At 36.6% G+C, this 13,382-nt stretch overlaps 1 protein-coding gene across 5 annotated transcripts; it reads right to left on the reverse strand.

Annotated features, from left to right (window-relative positions):
- Positions 1 to 2,189: 2,189 nt before the first annotated feature.
- On the reverse strand, positions 2,190 to 6,159 carry LOC147628780 (small ribosomal subunit protein uS2-like). Of its 5 annotated transcripts, none has more exons than XR_015268181.1 (6): positions 5,044 to 6,159; positions 4,739 to 4,961; positions 4,513 to 4,649; positions 3,783 to 3,867; positions 3,445 to 3,541; positions 2,190 to 3,318 (listed from the first exon to the last, which is right to left on the reverse strand). XR_015268181.1 is itself a non-coding variant. In XM_086814028.1 (5 exons), the coding sequence occupies exons 1-4, from the start codon at positions 5,176 to 5,178 to the stop codon at positions 3,470 to 3,472; spliced, it is 567 nt and encodes a 188-aa protein (XP_086670154.1). In that variant the 5' UTR covers positions 5,179 to 6,158; the 3' UTR covers positions 2,195 to 3,318; positions 3,445 to 3,469. The 5 variants fall into 5 exon arrangements, 3 of the variants coding, with proteins under 3 accessions (XP_086670154.1, XP_086670152.1, XP_086670153.1); XR_015268180.1 differs by having other exon boundaries at positions 2,192 to 3,318; positions 3,667 to 3,867; XM_086814028.1 differs by lacking the exon at positions 3,783 to 3,867 and having other exon boundaries at positions 2,195 to 3,318; positions 5,044 to 6,158.
- Positions 6,160 to 13,382: the final 7,223 nt, after the last annotated feature.

A 13,382-nucleotide genomic window follows, 5' to 3' on the forward strand; every position in this document is an offset into this window, starting at 1 on the left:
TATATACATATATACCTATATATATATATATCTATATATACATATATATATAGATACATATATCTATATATACAGACATACATATATATATATATATATATATATATATATATATATATATACATACATATATATATATATACATACATACATATATACATATATACATGCATACATACATACATATATACATACATATATCCATATTTATATACATATATATACATATATACACACACACACATCTCTCTCTCTCTCTCTCTCTCTCTCTCTCTCTATATATATATATATATCTCTCTCTCTCTCTCTCTCTCTCTCTCTCTCTCTCTCTCTCTCTCTCTATATATATATATATATATATATATATATAGAGAGAGAGAGAGAGAGAGAGAGAGAGAGACGTGTATGTGTAACACCTTGCAAATTTGATTAAAGTTTCCAAATGAGAAGAGAGTGTATCTTTATACAAACCAAGGTCACTACAGATAGTAGTGGCTATTTGATAAGGAGTTGTTACATTTGAAATTTAATAGCAATATGCTTCCTAAACTATAGGAAAGCATCTTCCTACAAATAAGGAGACAACATTCTAATCTAAACATATGTCCATTCAAATGGACAGCTCACACCTTAGCCACTTAACATCCCCCCTTAAGGTAAGAGGCGGACATTTGAAACAAAACAAAATAGCAACAAGCATCTTCTTTGGAATATTCCCCCACAAATGGAGACCAAGGAGAAGGCCAACACCAAGGCAGGAGACACTGTTCTTTTCATTTGGTACAGGCTTGTGAGAAAGTCAGCCATATTGTCCTTGGTGGGGACGAACTCCATGTTGATATATCCTTCTTTGAGCACTTGCTTCAGAAGATGATAGTTGATGTTCACGTGCTTGAGCATGGTGGATACTTTGGGAGATTTGGCGATGGTGATGGTGGATCTATTGTGACAAAACATTGTGACAGGCGGCACATCAAAAGGGAGATAAAGTTCATTGATGAGTTATTGAAGCCAGAGAGCCTAGCGTGCGGCGAGGGAAGCTGCTACATATTCTGCTTCAGTTCTAGAGGAAGCCACTGAGAGCTGTCTCTTGGTTTGCCAAGATATGGCTCCACCAGCGAGACGTAAGAGATAGCCAGAGATACTCCTCATGTGGGAGTCATGTCCCCCCCAATCGGCATCTGTGAAGGCCTCCAAGGTGAGAGGGAATCCTCCTGCAACATATGCCAACCTGTGTGCTTTGGTGGCATGGAGGTACCTTAGGCACCTTTTGAGTGCAATGCCATGAACTTTGCAAGGCTCATTAATGCACCAGAAAGAATGTGACCAGTGTAACACACATCCAAATGGGTGCAAGTAGCCCAAGTATGTTTGCATATGGAAAGTCATGCATAAAGCTCCTATCTACGTGAGTGTAGGGGGGATCTTCAAGAGTAAGTTTTGCATTGGTGACCATGGGAGTGGGGGCATAAGATGAATTTGACATGCTAGCATGAGCTAAGATCTCTTCAATGTACTTCTCTTGGGAGAGAGAGATTAAACTACCATGCGGGTAATGGATTACTCGGATACCAAGGAAATATTCCATGGGTCCATTATTCGTGATGGGAAATTCACATTGGAACATGCTCTTAGTTAAATGTATCATGTACTCATTTGAGGAGATAATGGGAATGTCATCAACATACAGCCCTACAAGTGCCCAACCTTGACTATGATGCAAGATGATAAGCCTTTTTCAGCCCCATGAGAGAAGTGCATCATGCATTCTACGATACCACTATCGGGATGATTGCTTCAAGCCATAGATTGGGCATTGAAGCTCAAAGTTGGGATGTGCGGGAGAGATAAAATAAGGAGGTTGATGCATATAAATATCCTCTTCTAATCTACCATGAAGAAATGCAGTTCTGATATCAATGTGATGAAGAGGTAGATTATAATGAGCCGCTAGTGCAACAATTAAGCGAAAGGATGCCATATCCAAGACCGGTGAGAAGCTCTCACTGTAGTCGATGTCGTATTGCTGCGCACAAGGAGCTTTTGTTCATTCTCTATATAGGAAAAAAAAAGCATTCACTACATAATTCCCTAGACATAAATAAACATATCTAGGAAAAGTACAAACTAGAGAAAATGAAACACTTTCCTAGGTAGGCTAACTAGGAAATATGTGCATGGATTTCTCTATATAGGAAAATTTACCTACATAGGAAATTTTTTCCTATGTAAGTAAATTTTCCTATACGATTTCTCTATATAGGAAAATTTGCCTACATACGAATTTTTTCCCTATATAGGCAAGTTTGCCTACATAGGAATTTTTTTCCTATGTAAGCAATTTTTCCTGTATATCTCAAAAATTCCTATGTAGGCAAATTTGCCTATATAGAGAAATCCATGCACACATTTTCCTAGTTAGCATATCTAGAGAAATGTTTTCCCTAGTTTGCATTTTTTCTAGATATCCTTATATCTACCTACGAAATTATATAGTGAATACATTGTATCTCTAAATAGTGAATACATTGTATCTGTATAAAGGGAATACATAGAAGCTTACCTTTTTCTATCTATGAATCACGTTAATATACTATTCACCAGACATTTTATAAACATTTCAAGATTATCTATCAAATATTAAGATATACAATAGGTGTCCCATGTTAGATCTACATATAGGACTACGTTCATTAGAGAGGTTTGGCTTATCGTTTCACCACCTGTACATACATGCAAACACATCTTAACTTTGAAACTTCAGCAAATAACAAAGACAAACTTCAGCAAATAACAAAGACACAGGGGAAGGATCACAGCCCTCATAACTCAATCTTGATGTCAATGGAGCATAGCCTGTAATTAGTTGGATGTTTCTATGAAGAGGAGTCCCATGTTAGAGTGGCAACCCTATTGCTACAGCTCTCTACAACTCTCAGCTTTCTACCATGCCCCATGGGACAATACACATCTCAGCCTTATGAGGGCAAACCTCCTGATGCAATGCAACCTTGCAGGAAATCAACTTAGCTCCCACAGGTTGGACATAGCTCTTATAGTAGAGATTATATCAACTAGTATCTATAGAGAAACTGCATCTAACACCACAGTCAAGTAATTGTAGTCAAGCATCCTAGACAAGATGAAACGGCCTTAAGCACTACAAGCATTCAACCAATCTCATTAGCTAAACTTAGCCAAAATGCATAGAATGTTTGCATTAAACCCATGTGTTTGCATAGGCTTACTTTATTGATGGCGAGATTAAACCCATGTGTTGTGCTGCTTTGTTTAGGCTCCCTCTATACACTTGGATCCCTGCTACATTGGGTGATAGGGTATAATCATTGATGAATGGCCTCTCATAATCAAATACAGTATTTGTAACACAAGTTGATAAAAGAATCAGCAAAGAAGGGATAACATTAAAGAATCAAGATATACCTATAACCCATGCTTCTGTCAAGCCCTATGCCATTGTTGCTTTCTTCATGAAAATGAGGTTGTTGAGTGTATCCTCCATACTCAACTCAATCAGCATCTGTGACATTACCGATTTGAAATAAGTACCAACTTCAGGCTACCCAAAAATCCTCTTGATAATAGAAACAAATTCATATAAAACACTTGCTTAGAACATCACATGTAATCACGAGCCAATGTTACCTCAGATTATTTGCCTGGATGAATCACAAAACCGAATGAATATTAAACCCTTACATATCTCATCTTTTGTTGATCTATCACATAGCATCTAAGAAAGTCTTCTATAGTCCTAATACCATTCTGTTGGAGCCTCTTATGAAAAGCTCCATCTTTACCAATCTTGTCGAATCGCCACACCTCGTCAACAAAAGCTACGGAGTCCTTTTTGTAAAAAGAAAAGCACAAAAATTAAGAATATCATGCAAATAACCAAACACTAAATAAAAGGGGGTGGTTTTGTAAACTGAAAAGCACAAAAATAAAGCATATCATGCAAATAAACAAGCTCTAAAGATACACAAATAACCAGATAGCTTACATATTATGTATCCTCCCTATAGGCGGAGTACGCATGCAGCTTGCCAAACACCAGCTCCATTAGAACCACCCAAAATTGGTAGCTTACCAGATACTAAATCCATGAAAACCACCCCAAAACTCGTAGCTTTCTAGACACCAACTCCATCAAAACCACCCCAAAATTGGCATCTTGCTAAACACAAGCTCCATCAGACCCACCCCCTTCATGCTCAAGAAGGGGGCAAGAGATTGTGGACTTCTCAAAAATTGCAGAACTCCTGAGATTCATATAGGCTTACTTCCCTAAAAAGCCAGAATCATCCAAAAACAAACTGCAACATCCAATCTAAGACAACAATGCCCTGCCTATTTGTCCTGCCTCTGTAGGCCTCAAAAAAAAAAAAAGAGTTCACCACACTCTTTGCCCTAATTTTTGTCACACAGTTGCAAGACAATCATCTACAAATATTTCCACTAGAGATAATTACTGGGGGGCTGCTTCCCAACCTGTAGCGGCGGTAGACTCCCAACCCGCAGAGCAGGAGAGGCGACGGGAACCACACCGACTGGATCCCAACCTCCTGCAAGCACAGGTGCAGGTGCAGGTGCAGGTGCAGGTGCAGGATCCCATCCTTGACCAGTAGCTAGCAATGTGCCCAAAGTTAGATTAAATTCGGCAAATCAACACAATAGACATCATAATCACGGTTCACAACAATGCAACGTTACTCACCAGCGCCTGAAGACCACTCTTGAACAGGAACCCACACCATTGCAGTAGCAGGTACTACAGGCTCCCAATTTCTGGCATCACCACTCTCTGGAGCCCATTGCTCAGCAGCAGCGAGGGCAATAGGAGGAGCAGTATACTCAGCAGGTGTAAACTCAGGGGCAGCACCCTCCTCCTCTTCCCTTTCCTTTGCCTCCTCTGGCTCTCGGTAAAAAAACAAATCCACCTAACAGTACAACAAGACACCTTTTAGAAACTCAGGTCAAAGTTGACTGACTCAAATTCAAAGCACCCAACTAAGATATTACCATGACTTCCCAAGGGTGACGAGGAGAAATGGTGCCCCTCATTTGAAGGACCATACGGGCCAACATCCAGAACAGGCAGCCGATACTGTGCTTTCCCTTATTGTTGGCTGGGATTCCCATATCAACATGGCGCATGGGAGAGTCTATGTCACAGAAGGCAATGGTGGTCGGGATGTTCCCTAAAGCAGCTTCCCTGATGGGCTGCAAAGAACCAGGAAAAATCAGGCAGAGGGGGGGAGGGGAGGGGAGGGGAGGGGAGGGGAGGGGAGGTTGAAATCTTTAAGAAGGGTATTCATCTGATGGTCAGTGCGAGGGTCTGTCAAGATCAGAAGAAGGCGAGGCTCGCAGAAGGTAGTTTGAAGCTGATTGGTAAAAGTTCCTGGTGTGTGGCATCCTGCAATTGCTTGTATACTGAGCAAACTTCAAGACAGCCCTTTGACCATATGGCCTGGCAGAATGGACTATAATATCCTGAGGATTTTCAATGGAAACAATGACCCTGGCAGCCAGCTCCAGTTTGTCCCATGTCTTCCCCACAAAACACAAACAGACAGTGTTTTGTAGGCACTGTCTAGCAGTCTAATACAGTAAAGAAGAGCTCCGTTGCAAAAAACCCTAACTATAGCAACGGTTTACTGCCAAAAAAGAACATAAGGATGTAAGAGTAAGTAATACCAAGGGAGAGAAAAATGAAGAAACAAAAGGCGCCATGTTCATGACGCAATCTCGCAGACTCGCTCTATGCAGAAAACCCTAGAGCATAGTTTGTACGAGACCCTAGCCCATTCTGTACAGACAATTACCCTAGTGCGTTCTGTGATCATCAAAGCATACCGTCAGATCGCCTTTTCCACACGTAGCGCTCCATGCATCTCGAAGTCGTAGTTCTTGGTACCGAGGTGCACATCGGCGGCGGCGAGCATCATCTGAATGTCAGATTCCATTTGAGAAAGCACCATGTCCGCAGCAAACCTGCAGGCTGCACTTGAGAACCTGCTCGCACTCAAAAGACAAGGCCGCTCGAGGAGGGTTTCTGGGCGAGCTCTCTTCACACGGCGTCGATGCCTTCTTCGTGGGCGGACATAAGCGCGGGCACACATAATGGGCTTTCTCTTCTCTCATTCATCTCGAGTGAGAAGGAAATGATCTCTCTCTCTCTCTCTCTCTCTCAATAACATTGAAATTTTCTTGGTTCGAACCTTCGTGCTTTGACGAGAGACTTGGGGTTGAGCGATCTAGCCAAGATGGTCTTGCTGCACATTGGCAACAAGTTTCGGGGATGTAAAGATTAATATTTAAATTTATTATAAACTTTCCCAATGCCCCCCTTGCAAGCGGTGGCATGTAGGGTGTGTGTGTTGTTCTATCTAATTCCAGCCAAACTTTTTATACCAAAAAAAAAAGACCAAGAGTACTTTACATTAAGGTTTTACTAATCAGCAAGCACAAAATTCATTCTAAGCATTTAAACTGTAAGTGCTTTAATACCTCTTTAATACTTGGTAAATGACTCTATGAGCTTCTCGACGACTCCACTTTCTAGCTTGAAAGTGCTCTACTGCAAACAGGGAAAGGCATGTTTCCCCTATGGCAAATAAGAAAGGCACCTATAATTATTGATTATTTAATTAAGCGGAGGATTGTGCCACCTCTCCGCCCATACCTTGTATATGGCCTTCTTCTTTTTGCCACACACACACGCATGTATAATTTATATAAACAAGTTTCAAAGTGTAATTTTTGCACGTTTTTAGCTATGGTAAGTACATTATTAAATGGTGCCCAGTGGTCGCTACATCCTCCTCATATAAGGGGCATCCACCCAAGATAATCCATGTTCACTTGTCTTGCCACGTCTTTATGTATGAGTTTTCAATCTCAAACTCTTTGTACAAAAAGCTTACCACATAGTCATTCTTCACTATCATGAGTACGTTTGAACAAAAATTTACGTAATAGAACATCAACATGAAAGTAATATAGCAACAACACGATCGTGCACTTCAGCAATTCACAACACTACTACCAAAGCACACTAGTTTAACACTCACATTCATGATCACGAGTACTTTTGAACAAAAATTAACTTAATAAAACATCAACATGAATTTAATATAACATCAACATGATCATGCCTTTCTTCGACACTTCACCAATCCACAACACTGCTACCAAAGCACACTAGTTATGCTTCTAGATCAAATGGCTACCACAACATATGATTGTCACGTGATCCACGATTATAGGCAACATGGCCATCACATGTTGACACTTCCCACAACTATAGATATGTAATCTCCTTAAGGGTCAATCCAAGAGTCACGAACGATGCTTAGGTAGCAAATCTTATTTAAGCTTGATGATTTACATCTCCGTAGACTATTATCTATTGTTGCCATCTGAAATGGAAATGTAGTATTGTTATAAAAATACAACATAAAACATCTCTCTCTCTCTCTCTCTCTCTCTCTCTCTCTCTCTCTCTACTACACAATGGTGTAAGCTAATCCCACACAATGATGTAAGCTAATCTCACACAATGGTGTTTGAATTAATAGACCAACATGGGTGGAAAACATATATTCAAAACATATATGTATATACATATACATATGTATAATGTATATACATATTATACGTATGTATATACATATGTATATATACATACGTATACATATGTATACATATAATATATATACACATTATACATTATACATTATACATATATATATATATATACATATATATATATATATGTATATATATGTATATATATATACATATATATATACATATGTATATATATATATACATATATATATGTATATATATGTATATATATATACATATATATATACATATGTATATATATATACATATATATATATGTATATATATATACATATGTATATATATATATGTATATATATGTATATATATATATATATGTATATATATATATATATATATTAAATTATACATATTAATTAATATTCAAAACATATTAATTAAAACACTAACTATACATATTATATATACATATATACATGTATATATATATATATATATATATACATATATATGTGTATATATATATTAAGTTTAAAGAACTCTTATGAGCATAGAGCAACTCTTGTGTCCACTTTTACTTCGCTTATGAGCATAAAGCAACTATTGTGTCCACTTTTATTTTGAACTATTATAATTATTTGTGGGCCTATCTTGGCATCTCCTATATCAGTGTCAAAGATTCCTAGTTTTGAGAGTGGGTTGGTGATTGGAGAGCATGAATGGATATAGAACATGGAGTGAATCAAACCCTTAGCTAGACCACTAGAGAAAGTGCCAAAGCCATAGATAAATATTTACAAGTTCTATCCATATTTGGCAGCCATGCCCTAAGTCTTGATTTAAATCAGATAAGAGAGATCCCGAGGAATCATAAGAACAAAGCTTTTAGAAAAAACAATGAAGTGTTTCCAATAGATTAGAAATCACAAAAGACTATGATAGCAAGATGTTAAAGAAGAAACCTTGTCATTTCTAGTGACCTTATCTTTTATCATCTCAAGATTCTATAAGTGAAAGGACCAAGATAAGTTCTATGAGATCTTATCAACCCTTATGTGATCTTATATGTGCTCTTATGGGTCTTAGGATCTCATTCATTCTCTAACAAGATTTTAAGAAATTATATTAGCTCTTACATGAACTATATGAGCTCTTACATAAATTATGAGATCTTACATTAATTATGAGATCTTAAGAAAGATTGTGAGCTCATGTATGGTCTTATGAGATCTTGAGAGCTTCTACCATACACTATGTGGTCATAAAAGCTAATCTTAGACATTAAAGGGTGATCGTGGAAATTTCATGACCTCATATATGGTCTTATGAGATCTTAAGAGCTTCTACCATACACTATGTGGTCATAAAATCTGAGCTTAGACATTATAAGGTGATCACATTAATCTAAATTGTATACATGCAAGCAAAATCATGTTAAAGATTACCACCTCAATATGGAAAGGAAGAAGCATAGTGGCAAATGTATATTAAGTTTAAAGAACTCTTATGAGCATAAAGCAACTCTTGTGTTCACTTTTACTTCTCAAACGATTCCTAGTCATGCAAGAAAGGAAGAAGCATAGTGGCAAATGTATATTAAGTTTAAAGAACTCTTATGAGCATAAAGCAACTCTTGTGTTCACTTTTACTTCTCAAACGATTCCTAGTCATGCAAGAAAAATCATGTTTATGACTACCGCCTTAATATGGAAAGGAAGAAGCACAATGGCAAATGTATATTAAGTTTAAAGAACTCTTATGAGCATAAAGCAACTCTTGTGTCCACTTTTACTTCTCTTATGATGATGAGCATACAGCAACTATTGTGTCCACTTTTATTTTGAACTATTTTAATTATTTTTGGGCCAAGCACTCATGGCATGATATCTTAAGACTCAAGTCTTTAAATAAAATTCTGTTTCCTAGCAAGTTTCTTGCTTCTCTAGCTTGTCACTTGCATATGTGTTTTTGTAAGGTTTGACTTGGGTAGCATAATAATGTTTTTTAATACTAAAAACTTATTCTCATCTAAGTGACATGGAGTCATTGACAATTGGGGGCAAAAACTATCACTATTAGAGTTATAGCTGCATTGGTTTGGCAAATTAATTTATCATGGCTATAGTTATGCTAGTGTAGCGCTAGTGCCTATCTCTTGCTCTCCTATCTTGGCATCTCCTATGTCAGTGCTGCCAAAGATTCCTAGTTTTGAGAGTGGGTTGGTGATTGGTTTAGATGACACAAGAAACATTGTATCTCCACAAAGTAGCAATCTATTAATGAGTGGGACACTGGGATCACTCTCTCAATGTTGCTCTCATAGCTAGTATACCTAAGACTAGGAGACAATCTGTTGTCTGGGTACATTCCTAGGGAACTTAGCTTTGATCATCTTAAAATTTTATAAACACTAGGACCAGGCTAAGTTCGATGAGCCTTTCTCAACTATGGGCTCATAGAGGAAGTCTTAGGGATCTTATGATCTCATTAGATCTCTAACAAGATTTTATGAAATTATATGAGATCTTACATAAATTATGAGATCTTAAGAAAGATTATGAACTCATGGATATGGTATTAAGAGATCTTAAGAGGTTCTACAGCTACCCTTTGAAAGCTATGTACATAGCTTCTATCAAAACACTCACTCTTTCTCACCATTCCCATGCAAAATGTTCTTTCCCATTGTTTCGCAATATCAACACAAATCTTTTGTCCTATTTGTATATATTTTAACTTAGTGCAAGCTTAATATGGTTTCCTAATTTTTTTTCAATTAATCAATTTGAAGTGGTGAGAGGTAACCTTAGAGCTCCTTAGAGATGAAATCTTGACATGTGGATGATTGGAGGTTCGAAGCTCTAGAGGTTTTCGTATTCTAGAGAGTTCAGAGGGAGGCTTTAAATACGTTGTGTGTAGTATTTTCTTGCTGGGCAATGACCTAGTGAAAGAGAGATAAAGGCTATTGTATACGTTGTTTTTTTTAAAATATACATTCTAAGAGACGTTTGACACAAAGTGAGAAAAAGAGATGGACATAAACACACTAAGAGGGGGAGACGTTTTCACTAAGGTGTAAAACCTTAAGAGGGGGAGATGTTTTCACTAAGGTGTAAAACCTTACTATAATCATTAATTACTGTTGTGACACATTAGAGAGAGATAATGATCTAAGGTTTTGGATTACGTATGAGAGGGAGAGAGAGAGATTCATATCTATTTGTTTGATGAGGAGAGAGAAAACCTTAGTTTCTAAGGTAGGTGGCTGTTTAGCTTGAATATGGGCATGCTAGTATTGGTAAAATAATTCTCTTACTTTTTGATATAAGATGAGAGGACATACCTACATTTTAACATATGTTACATTGAGTTTTTTTTTATGTGTGTGTGTGTGTGTGTGTGTGTGTGAGAGAGAGAGAGAGAGAGAAGAATTTAAGTATTTCAATTTGTAATAATATTGATGATTGAATAATTAAGTATAAAAGTTCTAAAGTAACCAATTTTTTAAAAATAAGTAATTTTTTTAAATAACCATTTACTCATTTGTGGTTCAATTCTCCACATATGCAATCCATTCTCTATATAGAAAATTGTATTATCTAGATAATAGCCTATATTTCTTATTCATTCTCTATATAGGAAATTGAATTATTTAGATATTGGCCCATATTGTGTATATAGTAAATTGAATTATCTAGATATTGGCTCATACTCTCTATATAGGAAATTTAATTATCTAGATACTGGCCCATATTTCCTATATATGAAATTGAATTACCTAGATATAAGCCCATATTTCCTACATATAGAGGATCGAGTAAATGGGAAATAGGATTGTCTAGATATATATAGGAAATTTCCATCAACATAACTAGGAAATCTCTCAAAATTTCCTATATATGGTAAAGTTCACTATATAGGGAACCACCAAAAGTTCCTTGTGGCGTAGAGCCACGGGCAACCAATCGCACCTTGAAACAATCCAGGATCCCATCATCTTTAAACTTCTTCTTTAGAAGCCATTTGCATCTCATGATGTTGTAGTTGGGCGGTGGGGGCACAAGAGCCCATGTGTGTTGTTCTTCGTGGTGGAGAGTGTCCATCTTTTGAGACATGGCTTCAATCCATTCAGCCGAATGGGCGCTTGTGAAAGATTCAAAGACTGAGGGGCATTGTGGGAGCTTGGTCGGAACATAAGACACCTTCTCGACTTGGAGGATGATAGTGAAACAAGTTGAGTTGTAGATGTCTGCCAGGCTGCGAGTTTTGCTGCGTCGGGGAGAGTTGCCATCGTCATGGAGACTAGGGTAATGGCTTGAGCTGAAGAGGGAGGAGGGGTGGTGTTTGAGCCAGGTGTGGGTGAAGAAGAGGGAGATATTGAGGAGGAGAGGTAGATAGGGCGATCCACCGTGAATCCTGGTGGAAGAGAATGAGAGGAGGGCAGCGTGAACATGGAGGAAGCACGAGGGACTAAAGACAGAGGGTGAAGGACTGAGGCTACCATGGTAGAGCACTAGGCTACTGAGGGTGAGGATGTAATGGCGAGGCTATGTTTCCGTGGATGGAGGGGACAAGCGGCTGTGTATGTGAGGGGGAGGGGATAGATATAGGCTACGTAATGGGGCACTTAAGAGAAGAGAACCTAGGTGTTATGGCGCCATGCACTGGATGGCGCCTAGTTGTTGCAAGTGAGGGTGGGGTTTGGCTGCCATCATACAACTGAGCACTGCTCAGTTGTAGAAAAAAACTATTTTCCCAAAAAGTACAAAACCTTCATCTAAAAATTGTAAAATTATTTATAAAGAAAATTTTCAAATTTTGAAGGTTTTTGTTCTACAACCCCTCAAAATCTTCAGGTTTTTGCACCCTTAAGTTTCAAATTTGAAAGTAATTTTAAAAATCTGCAAGTGCAAATTACACTATACCCGGGTTTTTTTCGAACACTGCTGAGCAGCTGGCACTTGTGGTTGGCTGCATGTCACTTGTGGTTGGCTGCATGTCAGGTAGCAAAAGTCAGTGCAGAGTGTGGATGAGGAAGAAGTGAGGAGGAACGTCGGCTAAACTCTGCAAGATATATATATATATGTATATATATATATATATATATATATATATATATATATATAGGTATATGTATATATGTATATATAGATATATGTATATATCTATATAGGTATATATAGATATACATGTATACATATACCTATATATACATATATATATATATACATGTATACATAGGTATATGTATACATGTATATATATATATATGTATATATAGGTATATGTATATCTATATATACCTATATCCCTATATACATATATCTATATATACATGTATACATATACCTATATATACATATATATATATATATACATGTATACATATACCTATATATACATATATATATATATATACATGTATACATATACCTATATATACATATATATATATATATGTATATATATACATATATCTATATATACATATATACATATACCTATATATACATATATCTATATATACATATATATATAGATATATATATCTATATATACATACATACATATATATATATATATATATATACATACATGTATATATACATGTATACATACATACATACATACATACATATATACATACATATATCCATATATATATACATATATATACATATATACACACATAGATATATATATATATATATATATATGAATATATATATATATATATATATATATGAATATATATATATATATATATA

The sequence above is a fragment of the Cibotium barometz genome, chromosome 19 (genome assembly GCF_041138505.1).
Source record: "Cibotium barometz isolate CiBa-2024 chromosome 19, ASM4113850v1, whole genome shotgun sequence".
NCBI classification, from domain to species: domain Eukaryota; kingdom Viridiplantae; phylum Streptophyta; class Polypodiopsida; order Cyatheales; family Cibotiaceae; genus Cibotium; species Cibotium barometz.